The sequence below is a fragment of the Pteronotus mesoamericanus genome, unplaced genomic scaffold, assembly GCF_021234165.1.
Source record: "Pteronotus mesoamericanus isolate MK-2021 breed Mesoamerican mustached bat unplaced genomic scaffold, CSHL_Meso_final contig_246, whole genome shotgun sequence".
NCBI lineage: Eukaryota > Metazoa > Chordata > Mammalia > Chiroptera > Mormoopidae > Pteronotus > Pteronotus mesoamericanus.
In genome coordinates, this window is record NW_026555104.1 from 1094844 (window position 1) to 1113963 (window position 19120).

Below are 19120 nucleotides of genomic sequence, written 5' to 3' on the forward strand. Positions count from 1 at the left end.
TGCCAGCAGTAATTTACATGAAATGGATGGGGTGGTTCTCAGACCCCTTGCTGAGTGAAAACGCTGCTTGTTTTGGTTGGGCTGAGGACTGTGTACATAGGGGGCAGAGACCTTCTCTGGGGAGCCCAAGGAGCCCTGATGGTCTATGTCCACCAAACCACACGCTGTTTTTATGTACTCAGATATAGAACAGGCTTTTAGTCAATAGATTCCTTGAGTTCTGTCTCCACCTAAGCTATCTAAAGTATTGGGTTGGCCAAAACATTCATTTGTTTTTTCTGTAAGATGGCTCTAGTAGTGCTTAGTTGTCTTTAACTTCGTTCAAAACAATTGTGTTAGATTGTATTGTGGCAGCTGTCATATCAGCATGCATTAAAAAAAAAACTTACCAAGATTGGTGAATTTTTGTGCAGCCATTTTAATATTGAAGATGGAAGAAAATACACATTTTTGGCATATTATGCTTGATTATTTCAAGAAAGGTAAAAACACAACTGAAATGCAAAAAAAAGATTTGTGCAGTGTATGGAGAAGGTGCTGTGGCCAATCAAATGTGTCAAAAGTGGTTTGTGAAGCTTTGTGCTGGATATTTCTTGCTGGACGATGCTCCACAGTATGGTAAACCAACTGAAGTTGATAGTGATCAAACTGAGACATTGATTGACAAAAATGAATGTTATACCATGTGGGAGATAGCTGATGTACTCAAAATATCAAAATCAATAAAGGTATTGGTAAAAATGAAAAATGTGTCTTATATTTTACAAAAAAAACCATATGAACTTTTTGGCCAACCCAGTAAATAAAATAGGTAGGTGTTCTCTGTGAGGTCTCTAAGACCAGAGACCTCCTGTTTCCTTTGATGCTTTATTCTAGCTTTGGGCCCCTGTAATAGTTTTGACATTTTTCTTTTTTGTGGACTGAAAGTGTTTAAGTCTCTTCCTTATTCCAGGCTTGGCTTGCTGAGTCGGTCCCCACCCTTCATACTCCAGCAATTCACTTACTAGAGACCCACCCACAACTTTTTCTCTTTCTAGATCCTGTCTGTACTCAAATCGTTCTTCCCGATTGACAGGCTGTTAGTGACTTTCCTCTTAATTGTGACCCAGCTACCCTGTGTGATACTGTTTTATCAAAAGTCTGTTTTGGCATTCTGGCACTAGAGAGGTCTACAAATTGCCCCGTGTCTTCCCGGCCCTCAAAGTGGCAGATATTTGGCCCTTCAGGTCCCTCTTCACTAGCCAAACCACTATTCCTTTGCAGCCTATTATTCTTTGACTATCTTTTTGCTATTTTCTAAATGTTGGTGGTAAGGAAACCAGGACAAACCAATTCTTAATCTATTTTGTGGTCTGTGCTTCCTCTAAAAATTTGTATAAAGCTCCCCAGAAAAAAAAAAAAAAACAACAAACAACCAGAAAGATTGGTTTAATGGTTGGGGAAGTAATCAAAGGAGACTCTCCCTCCCCCTGCCTCGCAAAGCACAACCACAGACAGGTCTCAGGGAGGCAGCGTGGCCATGTGATGAGGCAGTGCCCCTTGCGGCATGTGACCAACATCGTGGGCCTGTGTGTTGAGACCATGGTGATCTTTCAAAAGAATCTGTTCCAAGAAGACCCACTTGTTCTTCAGAAGATGCAGATCTGGGAAAAATTGCAAAATATAAAAAGCGTATGGCCTACAGAACAGTGTTTCTAAAAACTGTGGCTCAGAAATAGCTAACAACATTACTAACAACCACTTACTGTCTTTGTCCATTCAGTCCAACCTATCTCTTCACTTTTAATTCGATACCTTCTGTTCAGAAGAGGAAGGGAACTGGTGAACCAATGACAGAAAAGCACCCAAATGCAATTGAGGTTACACTCAGAACAAATTCAGTGTGACTTAAAATAAGGCCAAGGAGAAGGGCATTTCACTAGATAGTCAGCTCCAACCCAAGTTGCCAATTAGGTATGTTTGTTTCTATTTATAGTCAAGGACACTAGCATCTGAGGACTGATCCTGGGAATGTAGATTCACATAGATAAAGCGATAGTGCTGAATATCTGGGAAGGGTGGTCCATCCATCATGGGATGAGACAAACGCTTTCATTTACTAGAAATGTGCAGAAATTGTTTAACTCTTCCCAAGTCATGTAAAAAGATAAAAAAAAAAAAAAAGGCCAAAACAATAGTGTCAAGATTAAGGGGCACCTATGCCTCTGCCCTTGAATTCTTACAGATTCCTCTTTGTTTTGGGTGAGGGAGTGTTTCAAGTGATCTCTGAATCAAAGGATGGCTTTTATTTGATATGACGGCTTGAGACAGCTTTCATCTTGAAGTATATTACAAATTAGGATGAGACTGAAACCCATTCAGAGATTTATGGAGTCTTGTATGCAAGTCAAGAGTGCAAGCATCAAACATACCGAGGGCCTGCTCAGTCAATAGCTATTAGCTATTTTTCTTCATTATGTTCCACTAACAGTGCTATTTCTGATGCAGGAAGCAGTAGCCCTGCCTTTGTTGTTGTCTTCCCAGGTAGTGTAGGAAGCTAGGTGGACTGAAATCCCAAGTCAACCTGTTATGAAATTGTTCTCCGAGTTATCCCAGGGAAGTTGACTTACCATACCACTCATCGACCCATGCGAAAGCCTGCCTATGTCCAATCAGCAGAATATCTCGGACCACCTACAAAAGGAAGAGAAGGAGGTTGAAATAGTACCATTTTGATTAAAACTATATGGAAAATAGATCGTTCCCAATCTAGGAATCCTGGCAATGATAAATCTCTCCGTCCCTCTGTCCCTATGTGATGACAATAACACAGACATTGTACTTGCTCACCCTCAGTCCTTTACATGGCGTGCATGTCCTTGGTGTAAATTAATGTCCATCTGACTTGAAAGTTGGGCTGGAGGTGTATACAAACCAATGACAACGACTTGGCAGTCACAACAGTGTTCGGAATGACTTTCCAGGCTAATCACCTCGAGATTTTTCTTTTTGTTTATCTTTGTCTGAAACAAGTTCTACTTTTCATTTGTAGAAGGGCATGTCTCACTGGTGCGAAGGGGTCATACGTGTTAGAAATCAGGAATTTTTTCTGGGCAGCAAGTCACTTCTAGGTAAAGAGCACTTAACACTTTCTTCTCTGATGAAATATCTTAAATATTGGTTAATTTTCTTTAAATAATTGCAGGTGTGGGATACAAGATGAGTATATCTTTCTAGGCTTGACTGTCATGAAACAAGGGGTAAAAAAGAGCAAGTGTAGTCAACTATTACTGACAGAGACGACAGAAGAGACCAAACCAGAACTGAACACAGTGGCAGTGAAAGCTTGGGTGGAGACAAAAGGAACGAAACTATTTCTGTTGGTGACACATGACAATAGTGGACAAAGAAAAGATGTATAGATATAGTTTATGTGCGTGTGTAACCCTGTTCGTGTGCTTTTATTTCATGGTACTCTTTTTTTTTGGTCCTCCATAAATATGCCTTTTTACGTTTCTTGGATACTCACACTCTCCCTCCAACATTCCTTTCTTCTCACGAAACAAACCTACCGATTGTCAAAAATCTCCCGTGCAAGGTTCAAGCATGTATAAATACATGAGGGATTTTATTTTGGTGAATTTGCAGAAACCATGGACGCATTTATAGCAAAGTGTTTACTAGCCCAGGACTCTGGATATCTAGTGAGGCTTATGGAGGAAACATATCGTGAAAATAAGAAACAACATGAAGCCAGACGTACTTGAGTGCTGAGTGTGTCAAATTCATGGAAATCAAAAGAGCAGCATTGAGGCACCAGTAAATATACTCTATTGCATTAAGCACAACACAGCTGTCTGCTTGGAAACAAGAATTCAATAATGTGCTAATGGCTCACTTTCGAACATTTTTTCCTCCTTAACTGTGAAAAGATTCTTAAAAAACAAAGGTGTTCAGAGAAAGGCACCCATGCAAATGCTAGAAACTCATTAACAACTCATGGGCCAGAGCAGGTGTGCTCTGGGGGCGTTGATAACACTTCATTATATTTGGAAAGGGACAGTGGGAAGGTCTATGACTAGAGCACAATTATTACAGGTACTTTCGAGAGAGTCACAAAGCTAGCTAAAGCCATCCCTGAGAAAGAAACACATGCGCCCCATGGCAATCTAAATAGGCGTGGAGAGAGGAGGAAATAATAAAATGCACCATGGTAGTGGCCCTAGTAAGACACCATTTGGGGTTAAAAAAAAAGGGGGTGAGGAATGTAGAAAGTCAAGGAAGGGACAGCCTGACACAGACACCGAGCTGAGGCCGGAAAATATTTACTCTGGAGCCTTGACTGTGTTCCTGCTAAATAATTGGACACAGCAGGACAACAGGGGCCCCCGGAACTGGATTTCTTTGTGTCTCCCTTGGCTCCCACCTCTGGGCAGGCAGCACGGGCTCTGGGGCTCAGCAGAAGACTGGCATCCTTCCCTGCCTGAAACCTGTTCCAGGTCTGCTATGATGATGAGTCCAAGGTCGGTCTATTTCTTGGGCCTCAATTCAAGATTCACACATTTTATTGTCAACTGGCAGCCCTATTTATTGTTAGTTGCCACCCCTCTCCGTAGACAAATCCATCTAAGTAACAAAAAGCTCAGCACATTAAGGCTAAATTCCAATGCCTCCAAAAGAATTTCAGAAAGCTATTTTTTTAAATCAGTTTTTAGGTGGAAAAATAAACATATCTAGCCTATGTGGAATGCAGAGACAACTTGGGTAGTATTTATTTTTATGGAAAGGGAAGAAGTTACAAAGGGCAGAACTCAACACTGCATTTTTTCCCCCATGAGGTCAGAGGTCATGTTAGAAGCCCCTAACAAAGTTAAATAATTACCAAGTGAATTCCCGTTACAAAATTAACGTGTTAGCCAAAGTGGTTATAGAACTGAAATCTGTGTTTTGAGACTGTTAACAATTCTTTGGTGACAGAATTTTTGTATGAGCATAAATTCTCCAGCGAAGTGCCTAATGGGACTGCTGGGATTTCGTATTCTGCTTCTTGGGGCACCTTCTACCTTAGGGGTCTATATCTGCAGGATCTTTTGAGTGAGAATTATCCCTGCATATTGCACACAGATGAACCCCAGGCCTCTGCCTGGAACCCAAGTACACCTACCCATGCCTGGAGCTAGATTAGCCCAATGCCAAAGGGACAAGTATGGTTTTTTTTAAATTTTATTTTTCAATTACAGTTTGCATTCAACATTATTTTGTACTACTTTCACAGCATAATGGTTAGAAAATCATACTTCACAAAGTTTCCCCTGATATTTCCAGTACTCACCTGGCACTGTACATAATTAGTACAATATTGATGACTATTCCCTATGGTGTACTTTACATCCCCTCACTATTTTGTAACTACCAATTTGTACCTCTTAATCCCTTTCACTAAACCCCTTAAGCCCCCCTCCTCTGACAACCATCAGTCTGGTCTTTGTGTCTATAAATCTGTTTCTATTTTGTTTGTTCATTTTGTTTTTGTTTTTAAATATTTATTTTATTGATTATGCTATTACAGTTGTCCCACTTTTTTCCTCCCTTTACTCCCCTCTACCCTGCAACCCCCTCCCACCAGCGTTCCCCTCCTTAGTTCATGTCCACGGGTTGTTCATATAAGTTCTTTGGCTTCTCCATTTCCTATAGTATTCTTAACTTCCTCCTGTCTATTTTATACCTATTATTTATGCTGCTTATTCCCTGTACCTTTCCCTCCATTCTCCTCTTCCCCTTCCCTTCTAATCTCCATTTCTGTGATTCTGTTCATGTTCTAGGTGTTTGTTTAGTTTGTTTTGTTTTTGTTTTCTTTTAGGTTCAGTTGTTGATAGTTGTGAGTTTGTTGTCATTTTACTATTCATAGTTTTTGATCTTCCTCTTTTTCTTTGATAAATCCCTTTAACATTTCATATAATTAGGGCTCGGTGATGATGAACACCTTTAACTTGACCTTATGTGGGAAGCACTTTATCTGCCCTTCCATTCTAAATGATAGCTTTGCTGGATAGAGTAATCTTGGATGTAGGTCCTTGCCTTTCATGACTTTGAATACTCCTTTCCAGCCCCCTCTTGCCTGTAAGGTTTCTTTTAAGAAATCAGCTCATAGTCTTATAAGAACTCCTTTGTAGGTAACTCTTTCCTTTCTCTTACTGCTTTTAAGAGTCTCTCATCTTTAATCTTGGGTAATGTAATTATGACGTGCCTTGGTGTGTACTTTCTTGGCTCCAATTTCTTTGGGGCTCTCTGAGCTTCCTGGACTTCCTGAAAGTCTATTTCCTTCGCCAGATTGGGGAAGTTTTCCTTCATTATTTTTTCAACTAAGTTTTCAATTTTTGAGCTTCGATCTGTCCTTTCATTTGGGCCATATTTGTTTGTCTCAGTGTGCCTGTTACGTTGGAAGGGGCGGAGACTCAGGTATTCCCCAGGTCGCTGTGTTGTGATGCCGTATGTCAGGGAGGGGTCCAAGAAGGAACAATGCTGCTTGCTCGGCTCACAGCAGACTTTCAGTCAGTTCCTCCGCTACCCACAAGCAAATTGGGCCCTTCTAGTGCTGATTCCCAGCGGGTTTGTGTACTTTCTAGGATCTTGTGGGTCTCTCCATTGGACTTTCCTGTGAGGCTGCGAGTTTCTCCTGCTCCCACAACCCCCAGATTTTTACAACCAGAGGTTTTGAGGCTTTCTTTTCCTGCACTGGAACCCTGGGTTGCATGGTATGTCTTGCTCCCCAGCTGTTCCTCCTGGTTTATCCACATGCAAATGAGGGGCTGCCGGCCTCCGCCTTGCCATGTGTCCTCTTCACCCTGGCTGCCTGCCTACCAGTCTGGATGAATGTTTCTTCTTTAACTCCTTGGTTGTCGGGCTTCCATACAGCTCAATTTTCTGGCAGTTCTGGTTATTTTGTTTTTCAATTTGTTGTTGTCCTTCTTTTGGTTGTGCGAGGAGACAAAGTGTATCTACCTATGCCTCCATCTTGGCTGGAAGTCCTAATTTTGTTCTTTAGATTCCACATATAATTGAAATCATATTTGTCTTTCTCTGTCTGGATTATTTCACTTACTGTAATGTTGTCTAGGTCCATGCACGCTGTTGCAAATGGTAAGATTTCATTCTGTTTTATGGCTGAGTAATAATATTCCATTGTTTATATATACCACAACTTTTTATCCGCTTGCCTGTTGATGGGCACTGGGGTTGCTTCCATGTGGGAGAAGTATGTTTTGGACACCCAGCTTCCCAAATACACTCACCCGACAGACATGGAGGTCAGAGGAGGAGGTGAAGTGTAACACATCTATCAGTGGAAGGAAATTAAGTCTGTATGTAAAATGTACTGGCATGAAAACAGGGTTGTCTGGATGTAGTTATGTTGGGTTGGCTCAGCATGTGTATGTCTGCCGAACATCATTTACTCTCGCTTACCATACAGGTGGTTACTCTGCCCGCAGCCCCGGAGTCACTGTTTGCTCACTTACCTTGTGTACAAATTGTTCCACTCTGGTCTGAAGCCCCCACACCTCGAACTTCACGGTCACCAGCTTGTAGGAGCACATAATAGGCTGATGATTGTCTCTCCAGCCTTCCCTTAAATGTCCACGCCCTGTCTTCTCTGACTTGAAGTGTTTAGGATCCTGGAAAAAATATACCAAAGAAATGGTAACTTAAAAGTTCAACCACCATTGATATGACATAAGAGAAGTAAATAAGTAAAGCTAAGTGAAAAAAGCCATTCACCAAAGGCGACATTGTATAATTCCGTTTATATGAAATACCCAGAACAGGCAAATCCATGGAGAAAGATAGTGGCCTAAGACTATGGGGTGGAGATGGTATAGGGAATGACTGCTATGGGAACAAAGTTCCTTTTGGGGGTGATAAAAATGTTTTAAAATCAGATTTAAGGTAAGTGCACAAAGCCCTATAAGTGTGCTACCACCCATTGAACTGGGTATCACCCTTTAAAATGGGTGAACTCTGTGGCATGTAAATCATGTATCAACAAAACTGTGAAAGAGACATAAATGCAACAAAAAATGCTACATGCCACCTCAGGGGGATTTTTCAGTGTGTGCTTTGGCTCTGGGTTTGCCACATAAAGTAGTACCATAATAGCCATTATCCTAAGCACATGTTTACTGAATGTATACTGTGGGCCCCGCACAGATCCGGGAATTACAGTATGCTCTCCCTCGACCTGATTTCTTTGTCCTGAAGGGTATGAAAGGGCCTCAGCCGTGGGTGTGGTCTGTGTGTGGCTGCACAGAACTTTCCTCCACACAGAGAACCAACTCAACTCTACTTGGATAGTCTCTTTTTTAAAAACATTATATTTTATTGATTATGCTATTATAGTTGGATGATGTCTGTTCCCTGACCTTCCCTCAGAGTCCCTCCTAATTTGCATCAATTGCAGGAAGGCCTGGAGTTTGATAGGGACCAGAGTGGGACAAATACATAATTAATGGAATACAAAATCGACAAGAGCTTCTAGAAGCGGGGGAAAGCAAACAAGATGCATAGTAAGTATCACAATGGAGTGCTTCTGCGAAGGGAAGGGCTGTTGATCTTGAGTGTGGGTGGCATTTTTTGGTACCAAATTTGCCATGTTGTCTTTTTATCACCTGAACCAACTCAGAAACCACCACTGAAATTATATGCACAGGCCTGGAAAGATTATGGTAATTTCATTACATGATACATGAAGAAGGCATAAACATAGGGTCTGGCCCTTAGCAAGTACCCCATCATCGTAAACCATAACTGCACTTCCCAAGACAGTCATTGAAAACTTTGAGTAACGTGTCCAATCCTACAGTCCAAAGTGCCCTACAGTTTGTAGTAAAAGATTTGATGTTTAAGGCCAGAGGCGTAATTCCTGCCTGCCCTGTGTTTCTATAACACCATTAAGAATAAAAAAAGACTGGTAAGTCAAGGGACATATCACCAATGATATGGTAGATAGTCTCCAAAGATGGTCACTACCAACTCCCGCCCTCGCTGTGCCCGTGTGCTGCTCCTCTCACCAACGGGTGGAGGCCATTGGTCCTCCTCCTGAATCTGGACTGGCCTTTGACTTGCTTTGACCAATGCAATGTGGCAGAAGAGACACTGTTGTCAGTTCAGGTCCCACTAACGTATGTTCCAGACTTCCTAAGGATAAAGCAAGACTCTGCAGTACCAAACAGAACACTGGCGAGTTGCATTTCCAAGGCAGCTAAGAATTGTGGGGCTTCAAAGCAGATTTCAGTTCTGAATAAGACCGAAAAGGTACTGTCTGCACAGTGAAAATTATGTAGATGCTTAAATCTGTGTGGTTCCCGACCCCACCATGAAATTATAAAATCATATTATGCTCTGGCAAAAGAAGGTTTTAGGGAAAGGCTACCTGGAAATGAGAAGTGCACCATGTTTTCAAGATACAGAATAGGATTTTTAAGATCGACATGAAAATTTGGTTTCATGTCCTCAATTTTATGGATAAGGGCACTGAAGCCCGAAGAGAAATGAAATATTTTACCCCAAACCTCAGGCGCTTGGTAACAGGCTGGGGACTAGAATTCCAGCCTCCCTTGATTCTAGCCCAATGTTCTTTCCACTACATTTACTTTTAATATGAAACAGGGAGAGGGTGTTTTTCGTTATAGCCAGATGCCAAAGAAGCAATGAACAATTGGGCTTTTTATGGCAACAGTATGCTGATTCTTTGCAAGTCTGGTGTCATATCTATAGCAGCTGATTTCATCTAGGAAATCTAAAATGTGGCCTATAATTAAGGATTCGCTTTCAAAGAGCCGGAGGGAGGTAAGGGAGATGGATTTACTAGAGGACTCCTTTAATCAAAATCCAAGATCGGAAATGAACTTCCAACTAAATGCCTTTGAATGAAGATGAGGAAAGAAAAAAATCTAACCTTCGGGTCTTATCTCAAAATATTCTGGTCGCAAACTTTTCTCCTTTTTCCCATTCGGACCCCGTCTCCCCACCCCCACCCCCACCCCACCCCCACCCCTCTTGAAATCATTTTCAATTCTCATTCTCACTTGAGTTTGTGAACATAAATATCTAAATTGTCCATTTACATGTCAGTTGACCTTTCTTATAACCTTTTGCTTTTTTTTAATTTTTAAAATATCTGGTTTGTGTTTCTGCAGCTACTACAATATTTTGGTCCTGATTTAAACTCTGTTATATCACTTCTATTGTTCTTTATAGAAGAACTGGGCTGTTTTACATTTTAATCTTTCATTTCCAAGTTTCTTTATTTTAAAATGAGGTTTATAAGCCTCTACCTTTATCTCTGATGCCAAAAATCCCTGGATCTTCCCACATTTTGGTTTCAGGGTTTGGCCTATTTTAAAAGAACACAAAGTTTGACTTGAGTGTGATTGACAGATTATACATCTTGATTCTTAGGCTGGTGCTCAACCCACTGAGCCACACCAGCCAGGGTGGATTATACATCCTGAAACTCCTGGATCCCAACCCAGTATAATCAGAAAATACAGTGAAAGTTCTCTGTGGTGGGTCGCCTGGTGACTCCCAAAAGGTATGTCCTAGTCTTCATTGCCAGGACCTCAGATGTGCTCTCACCTGGGAAAAAAGGCCTTTGCAGATATAATGAAGCTAAGGACCTCAGAATGAGATCACCCTAGATTAAGAGGGTTGGCCCTAAATCCAATGACAAGTGTCCTTCTCAGAAATGGAGAAGACACAGAGAAGAGGTCATAAGAAGCAAAGAATGAAGGTACACAGCCTCAAACCCAGGAACTCCTGGAGCCACCAGGAGAGGCAGAAAATAATCCTCTTGATTTAGGGCTTCTGGCCACCAGGACCATGAGAGAAACCCCTGGGGATGGGGATCAAGGTGGACCCCCCACTGCCATGCTTCCAATGTAATTGGCCTTGGTGCGGTCTGGCCATCCGACTTTCCAAAAGCTCCCCATGTGATCTGCGTGTACAGCTAAGGTTAAGCCACTGCTATGAGGTGTGGTATCACCCCCGCGTTGCAGATGAGAAACGCAAACCTCAGCTGATCTCTGACTCGCCCACAGTCCTCCGGTCTTTAAGCTCAGTGCTGCCTGACTCCCAGACCTGGGCTCCCAAACCTTACACGCCGTGGACAGGACGGTCCCGTTTGAAATTCTGGTGTGATGTTTCAGAGGAGTAGGCCTCCTCATGCACCGGACGGTGTTCATGCTAACCCCCTTGTGGGGTTGTTGCAAGGCTTCAGTTGGATAATGCAGGCAAAGTCTCCAGTCCAACACCCGATAGGTGGTATGTGATAACCCAGGAGACATCCCAGAGAGATAAGAAGCGAGAGATAAGAAGCGTGTGATACAGAAACATCCTTTAGAGATACTGTAAAGTAATTTCCTCTGATCTCATTAAGCTCCTCAAACGAAGGCAGCAGGAATATCCGAAGTGCTGTCGGATGATTATTACTTTGTGGTTATCCTGTGGTCGAGTGCACAGAAAAATGCTGATAAGTACCAATGAAAATATGACTGCCGACCATCATGCAGGCGTCTTTGTGCCAGGGAAGGGCTGGTGGGTGCTTCCGTTTTCCGGAAGCTGTCACTTGTCAGTGTCCATAAGAACGGTGGTGAGAGAAATCCCAAGAGAAGGGTTTTTGCTTTTTGTACATTATAACTAGGTCCTGGGCCAAGGACAAGGGAGCATCTCCAGTCTCAGAACAAATTCCTTTCCCTCTTTGTCTTATGTTTCAGTGGCAGGTTCCACGATGATGGAGCAGAGAACAAAGACATTGCCCTACTGTAGGCTGCTCCTTTAGAAAGTAGTTTTACTGATTCCACTGGGGCTCTGGAACCACAAGGCGGCACCCGCAGGAGCCACCTGGGAGCTTCCCCAGTGGGTGAACACCCTGGGCAGCTATCTCCAAGCAGCACAGCACAGTGGGTCAGACTAGCTTTGAGCACATTAGGGGTTTCTTAAAAGCTTTCCTTTTGAAGAGTTGAGAGCTACACACAGACGAGTACAATCCTCTTCTTCCGCCAACCTTCCATGCTGGGGTGCGGCTCTTTCCTCTAATGGGGAACAATATTAGACTGCTAGGCCTGCAGTCACAAAGTGCGACAAACTGGGTGTCCTCAACAGAAATTTATTGTCTCACCGGTCTGGAGGCTGGAGGCCTGAGATCCAGATGTGGCCAGGGCTGGTTCCCTCTGAGGGCTATAAATAATTTGTTCCATGCCTCTCTGCTAGCTTCTGGGGGTTTGGTTTGGCGGCAGTTTTGGTATTCCTTGGCTTACAGAGGCACACCCCGGTCACATGGCCCTCTCCCTGCATGTCTTCACGTCATCTTCCCTCTGTGCATGTCAATCTCTGTGTCTCAATTTCTTCCTTTTACAAGGACACCAGGCATACAGAATAAGGGCCCTCTCAACCTTGCTTTAACTTGATCACCTCTGTGAGGACCTAATTTCCAAATAAAGTCATGCCCTCAGGTACTAGGGGTAGGACTTGGACACAGCTCACTTGCTCTGTCATGTAGCACTGAACCTCACACTACCCAGCTGCAGCTGGGTCCACGGGGTGATGGTTAATTCTCTAAAAGGAATGCTTGGGCCTGAGGGCTCTGCCCAGCAGCTGGCTGGCTGGGACTGTGTCAGGCTGCAGGCTCTTCCGGCTGGGGGCTTCTACCTTCATCCACAGCGAGAGCCCGGGCGCCAGATCCTGCTGGTACTCCCCAGGCGTGGCAGATGGCAAATCGGACCTTTGCAGTCCAAGCCCATCTGTAGGGGGCAAGGCGAGCTGGTGCCAGCACCGTCTCCCCGGGGCCAGATGGGCTTCACAGGCCACCCCTTCCGTGCGGGCACATCTCCTTTAGCGGGCTTCCTCAAGGGCAAGCACACCTTCAGGCCTCATCCACCTCGCACTGGGGCAGAGCAGAACAAAGGTGACACACTGGGGCTCCTTCCTTTGTGCAGCCCAGGTGAGACTGTCCCCGTGTCTGTGAGAATCAGTCTCACGCCTGGGAGGAGCAAGGAGAAGCCCCCGGGAGATCCTGGAACAGGGCTGGAGTGTGGCTTCCATCTCAAAGGCAGTATTATTAGCTGGCTTTCATGGAGATATCAAGTCTCCATGATTAATTACGCTTTCAATTTGAACCACAAAGGACCATATCCAACGGGGGCTTGCCCTGTTAATTGAAATTAGAAGTTTTTGATAAATGTGAAATGAAAAAGGGCCAAGTAGTGACTGGCTAGGAATTGCTATGTTATGTAATATAATGCTCAGCCCTAAAATAGGGATGAACTAACAACACAGGTCAGATTTTTCACCCCTGCATTCTGGAAGTTTTCTTGAAGACTTCAAGGTGTTACAGATACTATTTTCTCATTCTCCTCCAAAGGATGGCCATTTCAACCAGGTACAATTTAGGCCTGACTTTAGACCAAGATTTCTTGAACTTGAATCCTAAAAGGGATACACATAAAAATTAAGGAGCTATCAAAGAAGCTAGTCCAACAGACCACATATTAAAGGATCCCATTTATACGAAACACCCAGAACAGAGAAATCCATAGAGACGGAATAATTAGTGGTTGCCTAGGGCTGGGGTGAGGTGGCTTGTGGGGTAAAAGAGCGGGGCGGGGGCGGTTACAGCTGAGGCATTCAGGGCTTCTTTTGGGGGCCATGAACAGGTTTGAAATCCGACTGTGGTGATGGTTGCACATAGCTGTCTGTGAATGTACTAAAGTCCCCTGAGTTCCATACTGCAAATGGGAATTGTATGGTATGTGAACTATAGCTCGGTAATGCTGTTAAAACAAACAAACAAACAAACAAAACAAAGGACCTTTCAGAGTGTGTCTGAGAGCTGACCTAAAACTTTACTTAAAAGGTCAACTGCTATATATCAGCTTAAAAAAAAACAACCCACAAACCCCGCCCCACCCTGTGCAAACTATAGCCAGAAGCAGCCAATTCTTGCATTGTTAGCAGTTGATACCTAAAGTGACATTTAGGTATCAACTGAGCCAGGTGTGGTTCAGTTGGTTGGGCATCAGCCTGTAAAGTGAAAGGTCGCAGGTTTGATTCCCAGTCAGGGCACACACCTGGGTTGTGGGTTCAGTTCTAGTCAGGGCATGTAAGACAGGTAACAACATATCAATGTTTCTCTCTCGACTAGATGTTTCTCTCCCTCTTTTCCCCTCTCTAAAAAAGAAGGAAAATAAAATCTTTATAAAAAAAATAGAGAGAAAGAGAGAGAACCCCAAGATCTGGCCGGGTAGCTCAGTTGGTTAGAGTGTCACCCCAATATGCCGAGTCGTGGGTTTGATCTCCAGTCAGGGCACATACAAGAAGCATCGAGTGAATGCATAAATAGGTGAAAGAACACAGCGATGGTTTTCTCTCTCTCTCCTTTCCTCTCTATCTAAAATCAGTAAATAGAGGGGGCAAGGAGGAAGGGAGAAGTCCAAGAGAGGTGGTCAGAAGAAAGATGTGAGGGACAAATAATCATACTACCTAGTGTTTATTAAATGCTTGCTGTGAACCAGAGCCTGTGTTGGAAACCCCTGGTTAGTCAGAAGTGTCGGTGGTTTGGGACTTGTGACTGGCATCTCAAGCAAGGATGGTCTGCTGGGACTGAGCCCTTGAACTCGGGGGCTCTGATGTCAGCTCCAGGAGACAGTGTCAGAATTAAATTGTTGGAAACCCACCCACCTGCTGTCAGAGAACTGGGGAATCTGCTGGCATCAGAGAAAACACCCCAGAATTCCCCTCATAACAAACCTATAAAGTACATTACTATCTTCATTTTTGAAAAAAGTCTGCCCGAGGGAGTGTCCCCATCCTATTCCCAGACTCACTCTCCTCCTTGGCTCCTGCTACGGGCACCTTCCATAAAGCGCCCTCCTTGGGAAACCTCCAGATGGGCAGCAAGCGTCACTCTCTACGTTCCCCTACCAACCTGTGGGGCCACTGTGCAGTCTCTGAGGATGGCAGCGCTGAGGGCAGACCTGCAGAGTCTCACTCAGCAAATAGTCGGCTTTTTTGCAGACACCCTCATTTCCGTAGTTGAGTCTCTTCAAATTCTCCCTTCACATGGCTTTCAGGTTAGATGAGACAGGCACCCCCAATGACTGAGAATGTAAATAAAAACTAGGAAGAGGGGAGAGGTGGATGCTGGGAGTCCTGGGGAATGGCCATCTGGATTCATCCTGGGGAGCACCTGGCCTTAGTGGACTCTCAGCTGCCTGTGGAATGTAGAATCCTAACTCCTTGGTCCCCAGCTTTGGACCTCGTTCCCAATTCCAGAGCAACAAGAGACGGATCCCTAACATCCTGTTACATAATGCCAACCTCTTCCTTTCAGCACCAACAGATAGGACTTTTATATTTTTAAGATAACCTCAAAACCAGTAAGGTCATTCAAGGGCACCCTGGAGGGGACCCTGCCTTGCTGAGCGTGTGACACCAGCAGGCCAGGCACCAGCTCTCCTCAGAGCCAGGGAGCTATTTTCTTCCCATAAAGGAAGGCCGCCAGGACCTGGCTCGGTTCGCAGCTGCCTTTGCACGGGGGCTGCACGTTATGCATTGTCCTGCTCACTCTGGCCTAACAGTGCTGCTTGCACAAGGCTAGGAAGCATTCAGAGCCTTGATCTATACTGACGATAGACAATTTGGCCCACCGACAGCTTGAGTTTATTAAGTCAAAAACTGATAACAGACGAACAAATACTCCTGATGAGTTGCAACATGGCAACAGAGATCAGCATGGGATTAGCTGTCCCTAAATCAAGCCTGCTCCTCACGTACTGCATTATTTTGGGAAACTTGGACGTCCAACTTGTTGAACAGAGATGGGATAGAGGTGTTCAATAAGCCAATCTACTTGTAATTTGAAGGCAATAAAGGATTTAAAAAGTGGAACAGATTTCAATTTTATTTTGGCTTTAAAACGGTCCCATTTTTCCAAATATGATATTATTTGGAATCCCAATATATAAAGCAGGTAAAGTAAGAAGTGGATTCCTCCGGTTATTTCAACCTTCATTGTATGATGCAATATATTTCAGTGTTGACTGGGCCCAGAAGCACCTCTATGGGGTCCTTGATTCTGTGGAGCAGAAGTGAGGGGGCCTACAAAGGCTCTGGGATGAGACACCCCTGATTTTGAATCTCTGCTCCAGCAACCACCACCCGTGTGTCCCTGGGCAAGTTTTTTAACTCTAAGACTGTTGTGGGGATATAATAGGTCTGCAGGCCTATTCTTGGGGGCGGGGGTATAACTTTTTTCCCTTTAATAGGTTCCTGCATTATGCAGTTGTATGATGGACAGCTTTTGTGCGTCCAATCCGCTATTTTCTGGACTGTTCATAAAGAGAGAATTTCCCCAAAAGGATGGGGAATAGAGTTCTTATCAGATCATTAAATCTAGGAAGGGTAACCAAGGACTGGAAAGGCCCTTCCTCCTACTTATCCCTTGTTTCCCCAAGATCCTCCTTTCCTGTAGTCAGTGAGACTCAGGGTTAGTGAAGTCCATTCAAGGAGGAAACAAATCTCTGAGTGTGTTTCCCAAGACAGACAAATGTTGTTTGCACTTTGAGCTTTATCTGGAGAAGCCAGCTTGCTGGGGAAAGGCAAGCACAATCTTTGGGGCTGGACACTGTGGGGTTTGAACTGAGGCTTCCTGAAATTTCCAGCACGTTACTTAGGGTCTCTGGGCCTCAGTTTCCTTATCTATACAATGGAGACAATATCTCTCCTACTGGGTTGTTAGGGTTAAATGATATAATCGAATAAATGACTTGTTTGTCTCAAAAGTTAGTTCCCGTCCCTCTAAAGCTGGTTTTAGCAGTTCTGTAAGAAATCTGTTGAAACTTCTGAGGCCCAAGTTAATGACCTAGTAATTGCATGTCTTTCTTTGAGCTCCTTAACGAGAACAGATGAAGACAAGCAACTTAATAACACCTATGCTTCCCTGGATATTTTTGGAGCAGAAGCTGAACAGTCGTACTTGGAATCTGAATAAATAGAAAAAATGCCAGAGAGAATGACTGGGTCAGGCCTTACTTTTCAAGGGGAAAAATTTCACTCCCATCATCACAGAGTCGTAGCTGAAGACTTGTAGAGTGTGCTAGCTGGGAAAGGGCTTGCATAACATCAAGCCAGAGCACCTGGTGGACACTGTTCAGATTCTCTGATTGGAGGAAATAAACTTAGATTGTTGATCTGAAGCCAGCCCCCAATGCACAAGCAATTTTGGAGAGAGAGCATATTGTAATTAACGCCACTGGCCATGGGATGTGACTCCACGGTTGCTATCAGGCTCCCCTGGGATGAAATGAAATTCCAAGGCACTGACCCCTCCCCCAGCAGGGGAACAAGTGGTCTTAAGGGCTCAAGGTTATTATCTCCTTTTCCCTCCACAAAATTTAAATAACAATAAAATGGTTGTAAAACTTGAGCACAGAAAACAGCTATCTCCTAGGCAAAGCTACCCGACACCTTGAATGGATAGTAGACAGGACAAAATGCTACTCCTCTCGGCTCTTGGGTAAGCAGACTGGACCTTCTGACCCCGGGGGTTGGTCATCTGTGACCAGGAGCTCCTCCTCAATATGCTGGCCAAAACGGATCATTTTCCATGTGTGTCATCGCACAAAAAGGTTGGGTGACTATGCTCTGGGGCTATTTCCCCAAACCTGGTGCATTTACAGAGATCCTTGGGTGCTCTCCTGGGACCCCAGTGCTGCAGGCTGCCCAGGTTGGCACGCAAACGGTAAATGTAACTTCTAAGGTTTCTTAGAAGTGAAGTATCAGAGACACATACCATTCTGAATTTAGGTAAAAAAAATAACACATGTATAAATAACACTTCTTAAAAAAAGTCTCAGCAGTACAAATGGCTCTATTTTCTGAAGGATCTTTTTGTACTTGCAGAGGATTCTGTGATCTTGAGAACTGGAGTGGCTGGGCCCAACCCTCTGCTTCTCTTCTCAGTTCGTGACAACAAATCAAAAGCAATATGCAGACAAAGTCCCACAGCGCCACTCACAGCAGCCACTTTCCAAAGATGCATGGTTTCTACTGAGCAACCATCCCAGCAACACACCTGCAGGGGCCCACGCGAGAGTGAAAGCGGGGAGGGGCTTACTAGCTACCAAGGACTGCGCTGGTCATTTTAATGCCCTGCCTTGCCCTTCCCATGATCTCACTGCAGCTCCTCTCATCTCTCTGTCCACTCATTTATTTGGAGGGAGGAAGAGGTTCAAGATACACTAATTGGGGATGATGAAGTGCCATGGCTATGATGACCAAAGCCAAGGCCCTTATTTCCTTGGGTCATGTGCACATGGATAGCATGGGCTGAGGACCCCCAGCCACACGTCCCAGAGGTTACCTGTTGCACAGATCCCTCACTAACAAGCCTGAGTGTTTACCTCTTCAGTGGATGCTTTGCTTGGATAATTCTTCCTTTTGGGCCATGGAGCCATTTCCCCAAAGGCTTTTCCTATGGAGTCAATGACTCAACGCCACAACCAGTAACTCCAGTCCTGGCAGAGACTAAGAGTCTCTGGTTTTGACCTGGTATTTAGGAATTCACTTGCTTTGATTTTGTTTGAACTACTTGGTCGGGCCTTTCACTATCAAGTCCAAATGATAAGCTTTGCAGCTGCCATGCTGGGCACTGAGTTCTGGGGCACCTCATTCATGCAGATTACTGCAGCAGTTAACAACTTCTTCCCTTGAAAAATTAAAAACAAAAAACTTTACCCTAGGATGGACTTGGGCACTACTGTTTTCCTAGTAAAAATCGGCTTTGCTTAAAACATTTCAGTGGGCTCCACGTTTTTAAGCCAAAACAGCAGGGGTTGTAAAAATCAGCCCCTAGACATGGTATTTTGGTAAGACTTGGTGACCCAGCCTTCTTTTATTTAGAAGAAATGAGATCCAAAAGAGAATAGCTATTTGTTCCTTGGGAAATGAGTTGCCCATAATTGGTTTACAAATGCTATAACCAGGGTTGTTGACGGCTGGACTACTTCATGTCCTTTTATTTTCGAAGACTTCTTTTCGTTACAAAATATTATTGCTGTCAAGACAGCTGGAGGTGATTTGTTCACAAAAA

General features: G+C 44.0%; 1 protein-coding gene across 2 annotated transcripts in view; it reads right to left on the reverse strand.

Moving 5' to 3' along the window:
* PITPNC1 (phosphatidylinositol transfer protein cytoplasmic 1) overlaps positions 1-19120 on the reverse strand; it is a 214271-nt gene that overhangs the window by 13946 nt on the left and 181205 nt on the right. For both annotated transcript variants that reach the window (XM_054573055.1, XM_054573056.1), the window contains 2 exons: positions 7497-7652; positions 2610-2673 (listed from right to left, as the gene is read on the reverse strand). In XM_054573055.1, coding sequence (XP_054429030.1) covers positions 2610-2673; positions 7497-7652 — 220 coding nt within the window. The remainder of the gene's footprint in view (positions 1-2609; positions 2674-7496; positions 7653-19120) is intronic.